Here is a 23070-nt window from a genome sequence, read left to right as displayed (position 1 = left end):
AATATACTAATTTCTAGCTGTTTCATTGTGTCTTAAATGTTCTGCCGCCTCCTTTTGAAATGCTGTTTTCTTGTTGCTTTTTATGAGATTTTCTTCTGAACGTCCTGTGATTTTGTATGTGGAAGGCGGCCTCTACATTGGTCTACCATTTTTTAATAGAAATTGAGAAGCAAATTATGCTTTCAAATAACAGTGTTGGTTTTGTTTGTTTGTTTCAAATAGAGATTATTCACTCATACCTGATTAGCTAATAAACTGTGTATCTTGAATAGATTTTTTAAGGCAAACTATGAAATATAGTATAAAGTTTTACCTTCTTCGTTAACTGTGTAGTTTCTGTGGGAAGATTGTAGAACTGTGATTCTCCAGATGAGAAAAAAAGTGGAAGAACTCATTTTAGACTCCTACTTGAGCTCAAGCAGAGAAGGAATACTTGCTTTTTTAAGCATGCAATTTAAATTAAATGTCCCTATTACTGCAAACAAGCCTGTTGACAAAAAGTACAGTGGATGAAGGAGAATTCCCTGAACAGTTCTTGGTTGTGATAAATGTGCAGTGTGCCCTCCAACTCTGCTGGGCTTCAACACAGGACAGTTAGTCCCTTTGGCGCTTAACAGAGTAACTCCATTCTGCACAAGATAAATAATGGATTCCCCTTTTCACTAGGTGAAAATGATCACCAATCAGCTCAGATGTGGTTGCATGGATTTTACCATTGCTACAGCTTTAAATGGCAATAATGAAAGCAAATAAATATTTGATTTAACTATTCAGTGTAGCGTGATAATGGTGACTATGTGTATTTGCTAGAAAATGCAATGAGTTCAACTAAGGTCTGTGACGCTTTAGAAGGGAGGATGAGTCATCCACTTGTGTATCATTGCTAAAGCTTCTGTTGAGTCTTAAAAAATAAGTCTGGTTAAAAGCAGTGCTACCTCAGATGCACTAGGATTTCACATTTTGGATTTGGCAACCAAAATATGTTTGCTCTTGAGGATGACTTTTCACTGGCAAAGACATTTCATTATTTATTTTGTTGTCACTTGTATGTCACTTTGCAGAGGTGGGAACATAATTGCATGCATACTTGCAAAAGGAAGCTCATTGCTGTCAAATTACTCGATTCCATGAAGCTAGCTGCAAAACCAGCTGCACTTTCAAAAGAAGAGCCCTTATCCTTGACTCTGATTTTATTACTCATTCTTCAAACCATGTAGGAACTTGCTGGGTGTATGTTTGTACCTGCTTCCAGAAGATTTCTTTTCATCCCATTGCTAGTCATCCAGGCCTCAATGACCTTGAACAGCAATACACTAGAAAATAATAAATGCTTCAGTGATGTTAGCTGGCTAAATTAAACTGGTGAAAAAATATAGCTGCCAGATTTGTTTTGTATATCCCTGTAAGCTTTGTATTGTTTAGAAGAAAAGCAGTTTAAGTCAACATTGTACACTCAAAGCTTACCAAACAGAAACTTAGTGTAATAATTACAGGGTGAATTAGCATAGATGGTATTGTATGTAGTGAGCATTAGGTTAATATTTTTATAAACTGGTTAGTCTTTGTTCCATTCATTTAAGCTTTGGCAATTCTCTCACCATTTTTTTTTTCCCTGGCTGATGGGAAATTTGAAATACAATTTTTTTTTTAATGCTTATGTTACTATGTCTGATTTCTGTTCTGGTTAGTAGCAGAGCTGAAAAGCTATCACAAAACGCTTTGAAATCCAAAATAATATTAAATTCACAGAATCATAGAACAGTTTGGGTTGGAAGGGACCTTAAAGACCATCCAGTTCCAACCCCACTGCCATGAGCAGGGACATCTCTCACCAGACCAGGTTGCCCAAAGCCCCATCCAGCCTTGAGCATTTCCAGGGATGGGGCATCCACAGCTTCTCTGGGCAACCTGTTCCAGTGCCTTACCCGTGAAGAATTTCTTCCTTATATATCATCTATGAACTGAAATTTTGTAATTTTTTCACCTGATTTGTATCTTAGACAAAGCTACATTGGAATTGTGACAGCAGCCTTTCATGAAGCAAATACTTTTCCATTGAGCCTGCCACAGAGGCAATAATCTTACTTGTTTCAGATTTTAAAGGAACATATATGCATCATATATCTAATAATGAACTTTTGTTTATTTCTGTGTTAACAGTTATCTGAAAAATTCAAAATCTGCCACATTCAGGTTCAGGTATCCAGTGCTAATAATACCATCTCTGTCAGCTTAGAAGTGGCCCATCAAACTTTGCCTAAAAAAAAATTGTTCATGCTTTAATTTGCATGTTTGTGGTCTGCACATAGTGAGCAATGACAACATACTTTATAAAACATTTTCTTCTATAGGAATAATTAACCTTTTGAAAAAATAATACTAAAAATCACTGAAATTTTTTCTTTTGATTTTAGTGATTGACATAATGAATAACTTTTTGATAGATTATATATTGTAGCCCTATTAAAAGCTACTGTTTATGTCATTACAGGATATTTTTCCTGCTCTAATTATACTCTATAAGTAGATTTTATTTTGTTGTTTGAAACAGAACTTCTTTTTTTTTTTTTTCATAATATCATGCCATCACAATTAATATCTGTTTTTAATCTAATTTCATTCTTATGAAAAATACAATATACTGAATCAGGAAAAAATAATCTGGTTAGTGATGTGGTTCATTTCAAAATCTCGTTTTGAAATGGCATTAATAGATAAGATAGAATATCTAATTAAAGTGAATTGAATTTGTACTGAATAAACCTCATAAGGAAATTTTGAGGCAAATTCTCTTATGAAAATAAGAGAGATAGTAATAATTTTGGCTTTGATTTTTAAAATGCCACTTGTTTAATTAATAAATAAGGATTCCCTTTGCTTTTAGAGCAGAGAACATAATTCAGTTTTGTGAATTTCAGTGTTCCTGGGGATAGGGAACACCGAAACATAACTTTAGGAAGTTCTGTTACACATGGCGAATCTTCCAGTATTTTAATTATAATTAATCTTAAAGCAGAATTCAACAAAGGAAAGGTAAATTAGAAGATTTTTTATAAAGAAAATATTTTAGAATGTTGGGTCTCTGCAGGCTTTATATTCTGGCTTCAAAAGGCTATGATAAACTGTACTGAGGAGATAATGTAGATTGTCTGTAGAACCTATGCAATAACTGGAGGCACTAGTGAGGCTACTCTTTATCTGTCAATGAGCTCTTCTACTTTTTTGACATCAACCCTTTCCATGCCTCTCTGTCTTCCTTTGGTAAGCTCTATGCCTTTGGATGGTGAAGAACTCCAAAGTGGTTGCCATCTGTCTCAAAAAACAGATGAGGTGTAATTTACTTGATAAATGGATAAATGATAAATTGATTTGCTTTTTCTTTAGTTTGCAGTTAATGTAGAGACAAACAAGTTCCTGAGTGCTATGAAAATGAGTGATTAGCTATACTAACATAGTTATGTCTGTCTTTATGTCTGTATTTCTCTGTTCTGGATATGCATGGTCCCTGCAATCAGATTTTCTGATGTATCTCAAAATGAAAATAACAAAATTCTTCAGAAATTTAAGGCTGTGTGAGTGTCCTCTGAAACGACACTACAAAAGTACAGTGACTCCTTGTGTTCGGAGGAAAATACTCTTTTACAAGAACTGAAGTGGCAGATGGGTCTGGTGGCATCACCTGAAGATCATGATCAGGGTATGAAACCACCTTCTACTCTGGGAGTGTGTATCCTGTCCCACAGTAACAAATGTTCTTCACAGGATTAGTAATACCTGCCTCTACATCCCTGTTTAAGGGGAGAGTTGGGTTTTCTTGGCTTGCTGCAGGCATTGTTCTAGTTACCTTTTTGAAAAGGAGAATAATTCTAGGTTCATCACCTTTGAGAAGAGTGGCATCTGGAGAGAAGGGCTTTCCACCCTCCTCTCATCCAGTCAGCAGTATGGATCTTTATAAAACCAGGTTTGTCAGTTAATCCTCTGTGCAGTTTCTTGAAAGCTGAAGTTATACTGTAAAAAAGGCATCCTCAACAAAAGCTTGGAGCTGTGACCATACAGGAACAAACTTCTTTTGCAATGTTTGACTTAAAACTGGCTGATGCTGAGTTTCAGCTGCAGAAGAACAAAGACCTCCATTTTCCAGCAGGAGAGAAGAATGATGAAGGGAGAAATGACAGCTTGAGCTGCTCAAGTTATTGCTCTTTGCTTCCCATGAGTCTGTAAAACCGTGGCCTAATTAAACTGTGCCCAGTGCATCATCCTTCCCTCCTGACAGGGACAATATCTTCTGATGCTGTAATAGTAATCCAGCATCAATGAAAGGAAATGTCAGTCAGTTTCCTGGAACTTCCCAACAGAACTGAACAAACCACAAACGAATGTGTCTGAGAAAGAAATTCAATCTTTAATATATTTAGCTGAGCAAGAGCAAGTATTAATAATCCCTCTTTTATTAAAACTGACTTGAAAGATCTGTTGAGATTAGCTCAATAGCTTTTCTTTATTGTTTCACAGAGTGAGGCATCAAATATTTTGACTTCAAGAAAAGGCTGATTCTTGAAAGTCTTACAAAGGGTAGCATCTGTAAGCCAATCAAGCTTTTCTTTCTTTCTTTCTGACATCCGTTCAGCAAAATTTACAGGATTACAAACTGAACTTGAGAGAAGCACTTAAAAAGTTATTTGAAGACTTGTGGCCTATGTCCTTCTGCCTTTTTGGCTAACATCTCATCTTCTCATTTTTGTAGTAATCAGCACCCTGAGGTCACAGCCAAACTGCAGGCCACCTCTGGCTCTTTTCTTCTGCAGCCCAGCATGCTGGGGCACAGCTGGAGTGTGCTGCAACACCTTCCAGCCACTGCTGCCTGGTTTTCTTGCCCCTCCCAGAGGCAGAGATAATGTCACAAGCTAAGGTCTCAGTTATTTAACTGTCCCGGGAGTCTGAAGGACTTCTGCATTCACTATTTTTATGGTAACCCTGTTTTTCCTGCTAAAGCCTAATATATCCTTACATTTTCTATTGTCATGCCAAACTTTGAATTCTCTGTCTTTACAGTGTCATTTTCTACTTTAAGTTATTCACCTTTGATCTCTTATTTGTAGATACTTTCTGTTGCTAAATTTTCCAGATGAAACAACAATAAGTCAGTAATACTGTCAAATGCACAAGCGATAGCTTCCAAATTGTATTATGTAATAATACTCTTACAGTCTAGTCTGTCCTCATATGAAAAGTGTAATCTAAATGCATACTTGTCTGAAGAGGAAAATGGAAAGTCTAAGATCTCTTTCTCAGCCAAGCTTTAACCCTCTGTAATTTTTTTGGAAAAAAAAAAAAAAAAAAAAAAAAAAGTATACCTAATATGTTATTTTGATAAAACAAGAAAAAAAAAAAAAGGAAAAAAATTAAAAAAAAAAAAACCAACACACAAAAAGCATGTTAAAGAACCTTAAATATTAGCCGTATTACAATCTTCTTACCATGTATTTTGCTGGAGTTGTTATTATGTACTCATTGCTTGAAATTTTGAGTGTTTGAGACTCTCAGAAAGTAAAAATACATTTCTACCCTTACAGCTTGTGAGAGAAAATTAAAGTTAGGACTTGTTTTTAGTCCCCTTCACATCTCTTCTTTCCCCTTTCCTTTCTTCCCCTTCCCTTCCTATCCTTTTTCCTTTCCTATTCCCCTTCCTTTTCCTCTATTTTCCCTTGGTATAGAATTTGTCTATGCTAATTTTGTCTAAAAAATAATGTCCGCTGATAGTTTAAACAAATCTCAGAAGTTTTGGAGCTTCAATTTATATTTTTTGAGCACTGAGTAATAAGAGAGACAATGTTCATGAACAGATGTCTTTGTACCCTCTCTGGGCAAGATATTTTTCAATTACTTGGTATTCTTTTCACAATTACTAGCTTGCATGTAACTCTGAACAGAGAGCTTTTCATGGAATACCATATTCTCATGTAATAATTCCTGTAATATTAGCTTCTTCTATAATGCATGTGATGAATAAGCTGATTAAATCATTTTTATTATATTTATTTGCTAAATTTATGTGGGGAGAATGAGACCCGATAGTGTTCCGTCTTTGGAAAGAAGAACACAAGAATACATTGCCACAATAATGTGACAATGAAATTAGATAGCAGTGAGATGAATGGGATGGAACTTGATGTTTTAAGATTTCTAAATACATTCACAACCAAAAGTTTTCAGCTATATTTATGTATTGATGATTGCAGTCTGTTTCCTGATTTTCTTGTTTATCTCTTTTCCTTTTGCTTTTGCCTTTTTCAATAATATTATTTGGATTGGTTCAGTTGCTGTCTGAGTTTGGAAAATAACTAGTACATTTTCTGTATTATTTAAGCCTGAGAGCATTCTAGACTATGTACATGTGCATGGAGTACAATTCATTCCCTTATAAGATCTGGGGGAAGACACTGCTGCAAGTGGCCATGTTTTCCTGAGACTTTAATTGTACCTTACCCTGTAATTCCATGGTTAAGGCTTGTTTAGTTTGCCACGGTAACAGTTTTTTGCTTCATGAGATGCAACAAATGTATGTTGAGAATTCTAATCAGAACTCTCCCCTGTCTTTATTGAAGTTGGAACTTTAATTTCATCCGTAATAAAACAGGAATCTTATCTTCGCTTCTGTAACACATTTTTTGTGATTTTCTTTTAAAATAAATCCCTTGGATTTCATTCAGGTCGCCTTATATTATGTAAAGATCAGCAATTGCTGCCAACCAGCCATATCAGCTAAACCAAGAGAATCGTCTGTTTTGACCTTTATTTAACACAAAGGTAGTAGGTTAAATAATACGTAAAACATGGCTGTGTTTTTAAAACCCTAGAGTCTTAGCCATAAAGAGTCTAATAAACTCCTCTTAGATTTTTTTTGTTTGTTAGTCTTACTTCTGGAAAGACTTTACTATTTTTTCCACTTGGACAAACAACAAAAAACAAACAACAAAACAGTTTTAAAACAGTTTTACAGTTATTCCCTCTTTTTCTTTACTCTGTTTCTTGTTTCTCATTGTTCTTTTCACTCCTACCTCCAAACCCTCAAGTCTCTCCATTAATTGTTGGTCTCCCTGAAATATGCAAGTACAGGAGAGAGAGATGATAAGTAATTTACTGATCTACACGACTAATATTATAGACCATTTATATATTGATTTAAACCATGCAATCATCTCTAGTTTCAAATTGCTGCCAGTCAAGCTCCTGGGAAAATGAGTACCACACTGAAAAAAGTCTCCTTGTACCCTATGTGCAGTAGCTACAGATCTTCCTCTGTCCTGCTTTCTCTCTCCTTTCCCCCATCTCTTCTATCACTGATGTTTCTAGGAGGGGAAACTAAGTATGATTCAGCATTTCACCATACAACAGTTTTGTTCATTAAGAAAAAAAAAAGCATTTTAGATATGTTTCTAATACAGGGAGAGTTACAAATCAACGTGCATGAACACAGCACAGGAGATTTTCTGAATATTTTCATTCCTCTGTAGGTAAAGGGTGGTAGCTATAAGTCACAACCTTAAAAAAATAAAAATAAAAAAATGCTTTAAACAAGGCTATTTTCAGGAATTTATAATACAAGACTAGGCACTTGTTTTGACAAGCCATGGCATATATAAAGACCTATGGCTTGCTATGTTTGTTTGTGAAGTTACATACAACTTAAAATACACTTTTCAATGACCTTGAAAACACAAAATTTGATGCATCTTTGAGCCTTTTGTTTCTGAAGACTTACTGCAATGTCGATCCATTGAAGACATTCAATCTATTGAGAAAGAAGACTTAATTACTGCATTGCCAGAAAAATAGCAGCCTTCTTTAGGGTAAGGGTAAGATGTGTGGCAGCAGCATAGGGCATCTTAAGGTATTTTTAGTTGCTGTTTAATAGAAGGTGTACCTCCGTGACCCTCAAAAATCAATGGTAACTTTTGTATTAAGGTTTACTTGTAATACATTTGTATTAAAAATGTCCTGCTGTAGCTGATACTATGCTATGTCTTTATTTCCTTTTTGAAAGCTTTACAAAAACAAAAACAAAAACCAAAAACAAACCAAACAAAAACAAAACAAAACTAAACAATAAAACAAAAAATACAACCAAACATAACATTATTTTGTCAAGTAGAATTTTCAGCTGTCCTGAATGGATTTCAACCTAAACTTTATGGGTAGCCTAAATGCTACAAAATGGAAGACAGACAGACACACAGCAGTTATGAAGGCTAGTTCTATTTTTCCCTCATGATACAAAGCAATATAATTATATTCTGTTACCAAAATGTCATTGTGCTCATATTCCCAGAATGATTCAGTAACGTTATAGGCATGACTCTTCCAGAGTGTTACAGAATGGTCTATTGATCACTCAAACTTTCTAAAGAATGTTAAAATGTTCCCTTAGAAGTGCATACATCTTGTGCTTCCCCTCCGCAAAAACAACTTCTATTCTGCAAGATTAGGACACAAAGTAAAGTCTCTCCAATTTAGTCAAATGTCAACCATTTAAAATTTGTGTTCTATAGAGAAAGCATTATATAACTTCAGGAATACTATGCCTGACTTGACTTGTATAATGGCATATAATTGAAAACATTTTACAAAAGCTGTTTATCATAGCAAATGCTGAGTCTTATTAGTTAAACAGATAGAATTCAAAAGGTCAAGCAAGGCTAGTAAAGCATATGTGAATTTATACAGTACTAGATTTCAAATATTTTAGGTGGTCAAATGGCAGCGCATGTATTAAGTAGAAATCAACTCTTCGAATGAGTAGAGCAGGGTGTGAAAGCTGTGCTAGAAAACCAGGATCCCCACTGCTGTAGAAAATATTTGATATTTTGGATTTGTTTGTTCCATGAAGCAGAAACGAGATGTTACCAAGAAATGAAAGGATTGAAAGGAGCTACTACCTCAGAACAGCAGTAACAGTGAGAGAAAAAGGGAAAGAGTTATGCCAGTGTAGCCGATGGTTTGTGCTGTATGTATAAATATTGACTGAGGAAAAAAAATGTATCTAGTATCGGAGAGTGTCCTTAATTCTATTCTCTGTTTAAGAAACTTTCTGAGGGAATTGATATTTTCTGACAAAATAATACATTTCTTACAAAACCACCAGCTAGCGCTAATGAGTGTTACAGTGAGTATAAGAACAACTCTGCTAACAGGAAAGGCAATGTTTTCTGTGTAATATGGATCGCCAATTGTACATTGCTTTGTGGTAACAGTGGAAAATATGAAGTGTGGTTCTGTATGGTGTCAATTCTATCAAATTAAAATACGGAAGCTTCCTTTCCAATCAATCAAAGCATCTGTGAAACTTCACAAATTAAAAATAACATGGCCATGTAAATCTGCTTGACACTCTACAAAATAATCAATATTTTTTATTGTGGTTCTCCATAGCTGTCATGCATACAAAAATATGTGAAAATTTATAGGTACACATAAAGTTACACAGTGACTGAACTATACAAAATTATGCTTCTATATTCTTACAATTTAATGTATTTGCCAAAATACCAGCTCACAAGCTTGGCTTAATGACAAAGGGAGTGAATAATCTTTTACCATTATCACATAGGGGAAAATCTCATGTATCTCTTTTCTTCTTTAACTGATGCTATGTAGAAAATTTGAAATGTGTTTTAGTCAGTAATAAAGCCCTGGTTCAGTACAATTGCAAGTATGTCCTATCAACATAGATATATTTGTTAGATCCTCAGATCTAACAGATCTGAGAATGAAGAACAGAACAGAATAGAATAAGCCTATGACTTATCTTTTCTCATGCAATTCCAAGTTTGTTTCTGCCATGTGAAACAGAGACAATTAGGCACATACAGCTTGGTACATGTTTCAGGGTTTTGGCATATTATTTTTCATATTTTTCTCCTGAAGTGCCCCTTAATTGACAAGACCAGCTTGTGTTTGAGCTTCATTAATATTTAGTTCTGACTTAATTGTTTGCATAATGGTGCATGCAAGTTACTGGATCTGCAACACTCTTTCACAAATAGACTGGAGCAGAAAAAGAATAGTTGAGTTGAAAGGGATCTTCAAAGACCATCAAGCCCAACTGCCTGACCGCTTCAGGGCTTACCTAAAGTTAAAACATATTATTGAGGGCATTATCCAGATTCCTCTTGATCACTGACAGGCACAGGCATCAACCACCTCTTTAGGCAGCCTGTTCCAGTGCTTCACCACCCTGATGGTAAATATTTTTTTTCCAGATGTTCAGCCTTAACCTCCCATGGTACAGCTTTGTGTCATTCCCAAACATTCTGTCTTCAGCATCTGGGGAACAGAGAATGGTGCCTCCCTCTCTGCTTCCCCTCCTGAGGAAGTTGTGGAGAGCAATGGGGTCACTTCTTGGCCTCTTCTAGATAACACAAGTGTCCTGAGCCTCCTCTCTCAGGAAATGCCTTCCAACCCCGTTATCAGCTTTGTTGCCCTCCTCTGGACACTTTCAAATACCTTAATGTTCTTTTATATTGTGAAGTCCAGAACTGCACACAGTATGCCAGGTGAGGCTGCAACAATGCTAAATGCAGTGGGAGAATCACATCTTTTGGCCAGCTGGCTATGCTGTGCTTAATGCACTGCAAAATGTGATTTGCCTCTTGGCTGTGAGGGCACACTGCTGGCTCGTATAGAGCCTATGATATCAATAGTTTAATTTTAAGAGGGAATGAAGGATACATTCCTTACTTTAGGGAAAGTACCTGAGACACCAATCTGTCTTACTCAGTAGAACTCTATTAAAAACGGATGTATGTGAAAGAATCCTGAGTTTAGTTGTAAGATATGTTCTTCCTTTACTTTGTGCCATACTTCTTATCTTCATTATTTAATTGGATTTGCACACTGTTTTTACACAAACAGAATAAACCAGTTTGCATGTCAGCGGCTTTTACAGCTTTCTGGTTGGAATTCCATATTTTAGTTATGATGATTCTTCCTTGTTTTTGCTTTGAACTAAATGAAGCCATTGTTCTGATTTCAGTTTGGAAGACGTCACATTGAAGATCTTTTTCATGATTTTCGAGATGGACGAAGACTTCTGGAGCTCTTGGAATGTCTTACAGGACAGAAACTTGTATGTATGCATTAACATTATTACTGCATATTGAAGACACAATGTAGTTGCATGTTATCAATTAATTTCCCCCATTAATAAAGGCCTATGGAAACAATATTGTTTAGGAGTCTGAACATCTTCAATTTTCCTTTGAAATTGAGGAAACACTACAGCTGTACCCTTTATTAGACAGGAATCCTTTGCTGGGTTTGTCTGTAAAATGAAAATGCTTGACTTTGTTGTGTGCATATTTATAAGCATGGTGAAGTGAAAAAAGGCTGAGACAGAGTTCATTTAGATATTTGGGGCTTTAGCTGTAATTCTATCAGTATTCTATCTATCAGACGTGTATCAAACAGAACAGAATGTAATGTGTAGAATTAGAATATTTTGCTAAACTTCATATGCATTGTCTATATATGTTGGAGTTACACACTTCTAAAAAGACAGAACAGCTTGCTCTTATAAACCTGGAAATTCAAAACATGCCAGACACAGTGACATGTGAATATCCTCTCTTGTGTTCCTGCTTGGGCTTTGTAAGCTTGGGATCTTTCTTTGAAACTTTCTCATAAAAGAGTAATGAAACAGGCTAAGAGTTTGAGAATCAAAGTCCAGAGAGGTTATACTTGTAAATACATATTAAACAATCTGATACTTGTCTGTTTGGTTGTCATAGTAACATTCCTGAATTGTGCTTTGGAGCAGAAGACCAATCATAATCTAAACAGTCTGATTTCATATATATTTCAATGATTCATTCACTGAAAAATGTCAAGATACAAAACTAGCTTCCAGCTGTGGATCCAGTTTGTTTTATAGGTGCCTTTACTTCGTATCAGGAAGGTGCAAATGCACAGTGTATTATAATACCCTCATTGATATTGTCATACACTTATGAAATGTGAAACTATGAGTGTAATATAAAATTCAGATTATATATAGTGTATTCTAATTTCTGATCCTGAGCAGTCAATTTATTTTATTTTATTTGCAGGCAAAAGAAAAGGGCTCCACAAGAGTTCATGCTCTGAACAATGTCAACAAAGCACTGCAGGTTTTGCGGAGAAATAACGTAAGTAATCGGTTGGCCAGGGTCAGAACAGCATGCTTGATGCTTTCTAAGTGCGGGGTCAAACTCTCAACTACAGTATCCAATTGCTCGAGTCAAGGCAGTTTTGTTAATATGACTTGCATACTTAGAGGTTCGGCACCAGGATGGAATGTATTTCAAAATGTACAATCTGCTACCAGCAAGTGTTTGAATAATATATCCGTAATGAATGCTATTTGAAGACTGATCAAGATGCACAATTTTATGGTAATGCATGGTGTTTACATTTTAAAAGGTTAATGACAAGAAGAAAAAAAAAATCAACTCACAAAGCCCTGACAGTTACGAAGTATAAAAAACTTTTTCTTTTTTTTCTACAAGAAATATTTTTGCTAAATTTTCATTGATGTCTATTCTTTAGGATTAATAACATTAAGGAAATGACTCACATCAAAACCACTTTACATTCTGCTTTGTCAAGATTGACATTTCAGGCCAGAATCTTATGCGTCATTTTAGAGTAAATATCTTCCTTATGCTAGCATTCGAATGGACCCATAACTTCTGCGTGCATTTACAGCAGCCAGCTAATTATACTATATCTCCTCCTCAAGAATAAATTCAAATAAACTGTAACATCCGTTTAAACTTAACAGTAAGATGTGATGGAACAGTGATAATGTATTCTGTGCTGCATATGATATTGGATTTCTCGATAGCTGCAGTAGGTCACTAAACATGCTTGAGTTCAGCTGCTGAATAAAGTCATCGATTTTATAAAACTAAGGTAATGCTTATCCATATAAAGATTTGTGCATAAATGAAAGTGACCTTTTAAGGCTGGCACAAAGACCTCCAGCTTGATTTTTTAAAGAGAATTTTATGTAAATAAATAGAAGGCAAAGCTTTTAATTCTTCACAATGTGCAGTATTTGACATTGTTGAAAAAATCAGTGATACATTATTTCTCAGAATGCAAAAGAGGTTTTATTGAATACATTTTGTATGGTTACAAAATTTCATAGTAAATGCTTTGAAAAGTATTTACTCACTAAATATTAGCTAAATCAATTAATGTGCTTTTCATTCAGTTTCCAGAATAATCCCTTTCAAATGAAAATAGAGCACATTCTGATTGAATAATATAGAAGAAAAAACATTATTTTAAATAGGGGCCATTCAGTGGCCATTATATTAACATATTGAAGATATTGTAAGCTGTGCACAATATTGTTGATCAGCTCACTATAAAGCTAAAAGATCTGCCTCTGAAATCGTTTCCTCAACCTTCGAAATCATCTCAAGAGTGTTTTCTGAGGGACTTCAGGAATACAAAATCAATGTTTCTAAGGCTATTTAAAGCCTGTGACTAGTGGTGGTGTTTGCCATTGTAGCTCTGAGGTTGTGCAGTCATCTGGATTAGAAAATGCTGCCTCTTCCAATCGATCCATTTTACAGATTTTTTTTTTTCCTTCTCCTGTGGAAAGGTGGTAGTATTTGGGCAGGGGATTGCTCTCATATGAACTCAGACAAAGTTGAAGCAGACTGGGAAGTGTTCCTCTGTTTCAGTAAAATGGATGTAGTCTCTTTGTAACCAGGCTTCCATTTCCAAAAACAGACAGAGAAACTATCTACTGCCTGTAGAACATGTAGGATCACTTGCTATATAGACTGTGGTTGGTTATGTAGGATATGGAGTCCAAGTTCCACTTGAGAAGTGTTCCAAAACACTGTTGACTAGAATGAATAGCAAGTCATGTATTCTTTTAGTAAAAACAAACAAACAATACCACCACATGCACACACACACACAAGTTTTAAAGGCAAGTTTTAGACTTTTTGACAAAATACCTGCTTCATATGTGGTTGGTAAAATGACCTATTCATGAATGTACTGAAATTTTAAAACAGAAAAGGCTTTTTTTGGGTGTGCAAAACCTTCATTCATCATACAGATGTAACTTCAAATATCTTCAGATGTGCAATAGAGATATGCAGACTATGGTTTGTAAAGGAATGCCATACAAATAATAGTTCTGACTATGATAAATACTAGTTCTGACTATGATAAACAGCGAGGATACAAATTCCAGAATCGTAGTTTCCACGCAGAAGTGTGGGTCTTGTATTGTCTTGCACTCACAGCTCTGTATTTGGCATTCTTAGATAGCATAAAAAGTGGGGGAGGGTTAAGGATCATTTCACACATGGAGGAAAGAATATTCCAGGGTGACAAATGCTGGTGCATTATCCAGTTACAAATGCATAATATAATTATGGAAAACAACATTGCTAAACTAACTAATATGGAAAAAGACGTTTAGATCACAGTCATGGGTTTCTCTGTACTCCAAAATACATCCTGCCTTGCTTTCTGCATCGTAGAATTTAAAAAAGGAAAAATAAGTTCTATTTTAATCTAAATATGTACAATAGTATCTTTGTTCTATAGGTTCTTACAAAGTCAAGATATGTGTGTTGCTTTCAGCAAAGTGTGTTATGCAAGGTAGTGTGGAGCATAATGCAGGAGCTTTTCTGTGTCATCCTTTAGTTTTGTGATTTGCATTTATAGAACCTTAATATAATGGTTATAAAATGATTGTTAACTATTCATTTAATTGTATGTTTTCACAACATGTTATATCTGGAGTAAGTGGAACTCCACATCATTGCTTGCTTTTTGCCTACACCTTAACTGTACCACTCATAAAACATGAGCTAGATGTTTACTAAACAGAAGAAAAATTATATTTTTATCCTAGCCTGGCCATACATCTCCCTCACCCCCCAAAAAAAGTTAAATACCAAATGCATTAAAATGCCACCAACTTTTTATGCTTGTTATTAATCTACTTCAAATAATTTTATTTAATAGGTTGATCTTGTAAATATTGGGAGCTCAGACATTGTGGATGGAAATCATAAGCTGACCCTTGGTTTAATCTGGAATATAATTCTCCACTGGCAGGTGAGTGGCACTGCTGCATGCTCTCCATGAAATTGTTTTTTTCCGCTCACCTTTTTTCCATTACCCAGCCACAACCTACAAAGTAAATGCTGACATTGTAAGCAATATAAGGTCCTAAATCAGCAAGTTTTATGACAGTCTGTTTACATATTATCTAGGATATTAAGAATCTTAAGAAGATAAAGTATGTTTTAGAACATTAGCAACAGCTGTTTAGACTGTAATTTCACAGCCAGACATTGCAAGAGAATGTATAATAGCTATTGTAAGAGAAATGAACAGACAAACCTGATGTGGATATATAGCTTTCATAGTCACTTTTCCTTTTAGAAACTTGGAATGTGACTTACGTTTTAATTAAATAATCATATTCCTAGAATTATATTTAAAACACTAAAATGCTGCTATTCTAACAATTAATTGAAGCAGCTATGGCTCATTTAGCTTATTTTCTCTTTAGAGAGAAAGGAGGGATTATAGTATATATCTTGTAAAAACCAACATGCTAGATGTGGATACTTAAGTAAACAAAATTTAAGTAGTAAATAAAAATTCAATTAAAAAAATAGCATCTAGATGCTTTGAGTCTGGGTGTTTGTATAAGTCTGAACTAAGAGTCTGTCTGTTCGAGCTGGTTCAGATTCCCAAGCAAACGTCTAAAAGTTTTTCTTAGCATTGCAAGAAAAGATGGTGGGAACAGAACCTAAAGTACTTTATTTTAAAAACTAAACACTCCTATCAAAAATCACGTGTGCATAATTCACTGAAATAGAGAACAATTCCTTTCTAATTTTACAGGATATGTTTTAGTGAAAGCAACAGAGAAAAGCTGCAAATTGTTAAATCACTTCTATCTCTTGTCTCACATCCCAGTATTCTCAGTTTAATTGCTTAACACTGTTCTAAATTACTTACTAAGAGCAGATGGAATATGAAACCTAGCTGTGCAACTTCTACCAATTATCTTTGAATCACTGTGCTTTAATTTATATGAATTATGGACGGAAATGTGTAGTCATGTTCAAATTCATATTATGATTTTGTTGTGGTTTAACCCTAGCAGGCAGCTAAGTGCCACACTCACTGCTCGCTCACTGTCCCCAGGTGGGATGGGAGAGAGAATAGGAAAGGGAAAAGTGCAAGATCTCATGGGTTGAGATAAAGACAGTTTAATAGGTAAAGCAAAAGCCGTGCGCTTTTTGCGTGCAAGCAAAGCAGTGCATTCACTACTTCCCATCAGTAGGCAGGTGTTCAGCCACATCCAGGAAAGCAGGGCTCATCACACATGACAGTTCATTGTGAAGACAAATGCCATCACTCTGAACATCCCCATTTATTTCCATCTTTCCCCCAGCTTTTATTGCTGAACATGATGTCACATGGTATGGACTATGCCTTTGTGGTCAGTCTGGGTCAGCTGTCCTGGCAGTGTCCCCTCCCAGCTCCTTATGTAACCCCAGCCTCCTCACTGGCAGGGCAGCATGAGAAGCAGAAAAATACTTGGCTCTGTGTAAGTGCTGCTCTGAAACAACTGAGAACTTCTGTAACCTATCACAATTTAAGCAAAAATCCAAAATACAGCAACATATAAGCCTCCACGAAGAAAATTAACTCTATCCCAGCCAAAACCAGGACAGATTTATTCTTTTTATTTTTTTATTATTATTTTTTTTTTTCCTGAAGCAAAGTGTTAAAGATATGCTTTAGTTTTAGCTGTGTTCTTCCATTTTTATCATTTTTTTATTTTTTTCCCTAGCATTCCCCAAAGGCATACTCGCGACATACACAAAAGACACGTGTTTTCTGGGATGGTCTGATGCAGTTTTTCATGACAGGCATATGCACTTAAGAGTACATGCACTTGCTTGCAGTACATAGCTATTTCATTTCAAGCTTGATAATGAGCCTAGTGATAACTGTGATGGCAGCTACGATGGTACCCATGGCATCAGCTGAACAACCCATGTATAAGAAGTCAAGCGACCATATTAACAAGGCAGAGATTAATAATGTGACACTTCCTTGCAAATTTGTACTGATTCAGACCATGTTCATTTTATACTTTAAGTGTTTCATGTTAATCTATTTATGGATTACTGAAGGGAATAGACCTGCATGTTCTGGACTTTTTTTTTTTTAATAAATAGATTTCTAATATGGACAGAATTCAATTTCAGTTTCTATTCTAAAGAGTAGCTAAAGCCATGTTTTGCAAGAAGACTATTATTATTATATAATAATCCTGTTGTTGTTGAATAATGATTAATTAAAAATCATATAAAACCAGATTTGTACATAGGTTTTTCTCTTTTTAAACAAAACTCAGGAGATGTTGGTTTGCTGCCTTTTTCCCTCAAAAGACTGGAACATTTCAAAGTGAATCTGCTTGTTTTCAGCACTGTGAAGAAAATCTTTGTTCTTTTCCAATTTTTCTTTCAAGTTTTGAAGTGATTTGCGTGACCTAGAATATGGTCATGATTGTTCTGCCCTGTTTATAGATTGGCACTGCATTATACCTTCACATTGCTTCTGGAGAAACAAGGCTATAAGTTACTTAAGAAAAGGTTGCTCCTTCTTCTTGGCACCATTTTCCCTGTCACAGATTGTCCATGGCACTAAGCAGCTACAAATATGACAAGCTGTTGTTAAAGATTAAATTACAGACTCAGGGCCACCAAAGTTTTCTGCCAGTTATTTACAGTTGAGTAAAACATCTTGTTCCCTATGATTTGATATCAAGTCTGCTGTATGTACTTGTACTCTCTGAAGGCCAAAAAAAAATTCACAGGCTTGTTGATTTTATGTATGCTATTGGTGTAGTATAAGCTTGATGGTGCAGTGCTGCTTTTGCAAATCCATTCACTTTCTGATTCTAAGAACCTGAGAAGGGTCACCCAGATGAAGTATATCTGCCTGCATGCAAAAAACTGATACAAGTTGTGTGGATATTTAAAGAATCGTTCTGCAGATGAACAGGCAAAAAGCTTTTTCCAGTTTTACAGCCTGCAGCCAGGACTACGTTAGGATAGAACTGCAATTATATGAGACAACAAGACCGCCTCTTACAAAAATGTCAGTCTCATTGTGTAAAATGTAAAAGAGAGAGAGAGATTGGGAGTGAGAGGTGGTGGAAGAAACGTGCATGAAAGGAACAATGCGGCAGTGCTATTCAGATTGGTTGTCAGCAATCCCATTGACAAGAGGCAGTTGTGGAGGCACTGCAGCAGAGAAGACTTGTCTCATTCTCACCATTCTCATTTCTGTTCAGTAGAGATCTTGTGGCTTTCTGTATCCCCTGTGGTGATTACGTCCTTTCTTATCTAGTCTGTTTTTCAGATTATTATTAAAAGTTTCTCTCAAATTGAACCATAGTTCTGAGTTGGGCACCTGCTGCCTAAGCTCTTTGTGGTACTGAATCTATTATGGTTTCTATTTCTTTGAAATTGCTGCCCTCTTTCTCACAGTTCTGTGATCCCAGCCTCACTGCTCAACTAACATTTAAACAAAAACAAAACAAAACCATTAATTTCTCAGTTGCTATGCTTGACAAAGAATCTCTCTCTTAAGAGTAGAAAAAGAGATTCTATATTGCAACATCAACATTTTTAAGAGCAAACCTATTTTCATGAAGAGGATGAAAAAAAAAACACAAACCTGACAAATATTTTTTGTGAAATTCACAACCAAAATCCTGAAAAAAAGGCAAAATAATAGGCATATGCATGAGGCAAATACTCCAGAGAAATGCATTCCAACAGTGCCTTATTAAAACTGAACAGTCCTGTCACACTACCTTGAACCAATGAGCAAAGAACATCCCTTACTTTGATGGGTGCCTTGAACATCTATGAAAATGCTCTTTAAAGAGCTCTTGAAGATGTGCTTTGAAGGAGTTGAGGGGATTCTGGCTATAAAAAAGTAATCCATTCAGTCAGAATACCTGAAATATAGCAGGTAAAAAATACTAAGTCGTTCTGCCAGGGAGATGCCAGGCCCCTATTTGACTGAGAAATAAGAAAATGTCTTCATTTCATGAGTAACTTTTTCAGATTTTCTCCGGCTTCCCTCCCTGTCCTGTAGGGGCTGGTATACTGAATCCAAGTGCCATTCTTACAAAATGCCACACATCTGAGTATTTATTTTGCAGGTGAAAGCGATACAGTGCAAGCCAGAGATGGTGCTGCGCTGGGAGCTGCCTTGTATGCACACACAGACTCAAGGGCTTCCCAGCAGAACAGAGGGCAAATCAGAAGTCCCCTGGGGAAGTAGGCCAGGCACAGATGTTCTGGTTTCAGCCTCCGTTTCCCACTGGCACCAGATTCCCTCCTTGCCACCTAAAGTTAAAGGGTTTTTAGCTGCTAATGTCTTGTTATATTCCCCAGACTACAGGTCCCTGGATCATGCCTCCCTGTGGCTACCATTCTGTCCATCATCCCATGCCTTTCCTTCATTTTCAGACATCCCCAAAAGCTGGTGCCCAGCTTTTCTCTGATGTGAGTTCCCTAGAGCTGGAGACAGGGGCTAGAGGAGGCCCCCCTCTGGGGACAAAATAGCAGGGGCTGGCTCCATCCAGTTCCAGCTTGCGGTTGGCAGCTGGTCCCACCCTGGGGGCTGGGTTCCCAGCCTGCCCCTGTGCTCCAGGCATTGTGCTTTTGACTGTATGATGACAAGAGTGGAGCACGCCTATTTTGTTCATAGCTTTCATTTGTGCACTTGAACATGTTGGATGCTACCCATGTCTGTGCTGCCCTTTTCCCTCTTCTATTCAAAACTGATTCTTATTGCCATAGCATAGTTCCAGCCCCCAGGAAGAGCAAGTATTTATGTTCTCTGCAAGCTGGAGCTTCCCGTGCCTTAAAGCTTTGTTTCCTGCCAGAATATGTGGCATTAGAAAGGAGAGTTAACAAAGGAATGAATATTGGAGGTCAAATGCCAGCAAGAGGCAGAGCCTACCAGGTGCTTTGAAATGGCTGTCATTTCTGAGCCTGGATGCTGAGGCATTTTATATCTGGGTGGAGTATGTCCAAAAGCTCTTCAGGCTGACAGGAACACATCTCAAAGTACTGCTCTTTCTGAAGAGCACATCTTAACTGAGAAACCTGTAAAGAGATTCCTTCTAACCTCAGTGTCAGCTAGGGCTCCGCCACTGAGCTTGCTTCAGGGCAGTAGTGCGCCATGCTGTTGCCAGCCTGAGGGATGATAGCCGAGGGGGCCAGAGGGGCAGAAGAAGGCCTCTTTATTCTGTTATTTTGAATGCCTGTAATTCCTCAGGAGATAAAAACAAACAAATAACTAAATAAATAAATTTAGTGGTCGTCTGCAGAGAAATGCAGGAAAATTTGAGTAAATCTTAATCCATTGTGAGAACATAAAACTCAACAAGAGATTGAAGCTATTTCCTATTAATTTACTAAGAAGTATAAATATATGCCAAACTTTCATGTGCTTCTCTTTATATCAAAAGGAAAACTGTTTGCTTGTATTATTCCAAAGGATTGCCTTCTTGACAGGACATTGTTTTATTGTTCTGCCCTATTAATTCTTTCACAGCATTCATAGTTTGTTGCTAACTTCTGGTATATTAATTTCAATGCAGATGCAGGATTTTTTCTTTGTTATGAACTTTTTTTCTTGTTTCTGCATACATTCAGCTACCCTTTGTATGTTGTATTTTTCAAATGTTACAGTTTTCTTATAATATGCAGGTAAACCAGTATTCGTAAACACAAGGACATGATACAAATCCAAACTGGACAATAGAACTGTGGCATGGACATATCTCCATTACCTTAATTTCAATATTTTCTGGGGTTTCATGTTGTTAAATTTGGTACAGTAGATGCTGCTCTGGAAACTTTTCTTTTTAGCACCTGGATTCATGAAAAACAAAGTTTTATATTTTCACAGTAGCAAATTTTTTTGTTTGGAAATACAGGAGTTGAATTCTGTAAATATATTTTTGTCAGGTCTCAATAATGAAGACATTGAAAATATTAACCAGAAATGAAGGATACCCACACAGGCATATAAAGCAAAACTAAATACTGTATTTAATAAATTTACCAAACTTTTTACTATCTGTCTACTAGTATAGAAATAGAGGAAATTACAGAATACTGTTATTCTTATGTGACAGTATTTGATATTCATTTTCATTGGTGCAAATTACAATCTTAGATCAAAGTCTAAGGAATGTATCTTAGTCAAAGTCTTGAAAGTCTTGGGAATGTGTCCCAGGAATTTCAGAGAGAATCAGTTTCTCCTCCTATCTCAGAAAGTTAGATCATATACGGTTAACTTTATACATAGGTCTCAAAAGTAAAATTGAAGGCACTAATGCCCTTTGGATAGTATGAATTTGAGGTGTAAAAACAAGACTTTTTTTTAGTAATTCTTATCTTCATTCAATAATTTATTCAAATGATTGAAGTAATTACTGTCAAACAAGCAACTTACCAGACTTGCCTAGACAGTGAAGTGGTATCTCCTATATTCCTACAGTATCTTAGTAATTTTTTTTTTCATTGTTGATTATGCTTTACAATTGTCACTTCTGCATGTTATCTTACAGTTTTTAGAATTTCAGAGGGGTCCATCCTTGTCAGAAAGTAGTTTTTGCACTACATGTTATTCTCTAACATTGTTTGCTGAGTAATTCAAGTGAAGAATTATAAAGAAATATTGGATAACTGAATAAGCGACAACAACGCTAAGCAAATTTATGGTTAAATCTTATCTTAGAGAATCTTTTAAAAGAGCTGCTAAGCTTTATAGGATATATGGAGGGCACAGTGATTTCAAAGGGATTACTTTACAGAAGAATAAATTGTGGACTTCTTACTGGAAATTTTTCACTAGTAAAGAAATCGCTAAGAAATATATAAGCAACCACACTATGTCAAACTCCAGGGAAATATTTTATAAACCCTCAGAATTAAGTGCTCTCTGTAAAGTTATAGCCATAGATAGGTGATCATTCTCTGATGAAGGAGGAATACTAACTATTCATGAAACAAAAATCAAAAAATGGAACGTATATAATGTTCCTGTAATAAATGCAAGGAAATTCATTTTTCATCCAAGTTCACGCATGTAAGTATTGTTTCCACATTTAAGTCAAAAAATAATCTGCTGTGCACTGATCACAGTTTTTTTCACCTTTGTACTTACTTCAGCCCTCAATGGGAGAAAAATGCTTTTCATCGCTTTATCAATTTTTGCTCTAATGTGTGCTGTTAACTAAGGATGTATTTCCAGAACAAAGAAAAACAGAAAGAGAAATACTTACTTCACATGCACTCTGTTCCCTTAAGTAGTGTAGGCATATGTGCCTTCTCTGCTCATTCATGGAACACTTCATGTGGCACAGTGATGAATGTACCAAATGTATTGGCAGTGGCAGCCAACAAGTCAGTGTCAGGTTTTTTTTTAAGCATTCAGACTTGACTGGTGTCATTATGCTGACACCAAGTATGTTCTGCAGTTACCTGGGAAGTTTTTCTTTAATGCTTAAATGTGGGTAACTGAAGGTTTTGTGAGTCAATAAAAGATTCAGCTTTTACTGAATAAGTTCAATCACTGATGAAATTCTGGCTCTTTCTGCAGGTCAAAGATGTAATGAAAAACATCATGGCTGGACTGCAGCAGACAAACAGTGAAAAGATTCTGCTGAGCTGGGTCCGTCAATCGACTCGTAATTACCCACAGGTCAATGTTATCAATTTCACCAGTAGCTGGTCTGATGGATTGGCTTTCAATGCACTCCTTCACAGTCACAGGTAGGAAAACTAACTTTTCATTGTTTCAGCTAGCTTGTAACAGAAGATTTTACAGGGCTTGAGGATGGTGTATCTATTATATCGTTTTAGCTATTTACTGAGTGGGGCTTTCGGCATTCTTTTAAATGCTTGCCTGTTTGCTTTCAAGTGGGGGCTGTATTCC

The 23070-nt window shown here is 36.0% G+C and overlaps 1 protein-coding gene across 12 annotated transcripts in view; it reads left to right on the top strand.

Annotated features, from left to right (window-relative positions):
• The window catches only part of DMD (dystrophin), a 1246037-nt gene that overhangs the window by 357186 nt on the left and 865781 nt on the right, over nt 1-23070 (top strand). For all 12 annotated transcript variants that reach the window (XM_084515490.1, XM_084515483.1, XM_084515486.1 and 9 more), the window contains exons 3-6: nt 11033-11125; nt 12105-12182; nt 15037-15129; nt 22735-22907. In XM_084515490.1, the coding sequence (XP_084371616.1) occupies nt 11033-11125; nt 12105-12182; nt 15037-15129; nt 22735-22907 (437 nt within the window). The remainder of the gene's footprint in view (nt 1-11032; nt 11126-12104; nt 12183-15036; nt 15130-22734; nt 22908-23070) is intronic.

This window comes from Aythya ferina (assembly GCF_964211825.1).
Source record: "Aythya ferina genome assembly, chromosome: 1".
Classification (NCBI taxonomy): Eukaryota; Metazoa; Chordata; class Aves; order Anseriformes; family Anatidae; genus Aythya; species Aythya ferina.
Note: the sequence above shows the minus strand (reverse complement) of the source record. Positions and strands in the feature narration are given on the sequence as shown.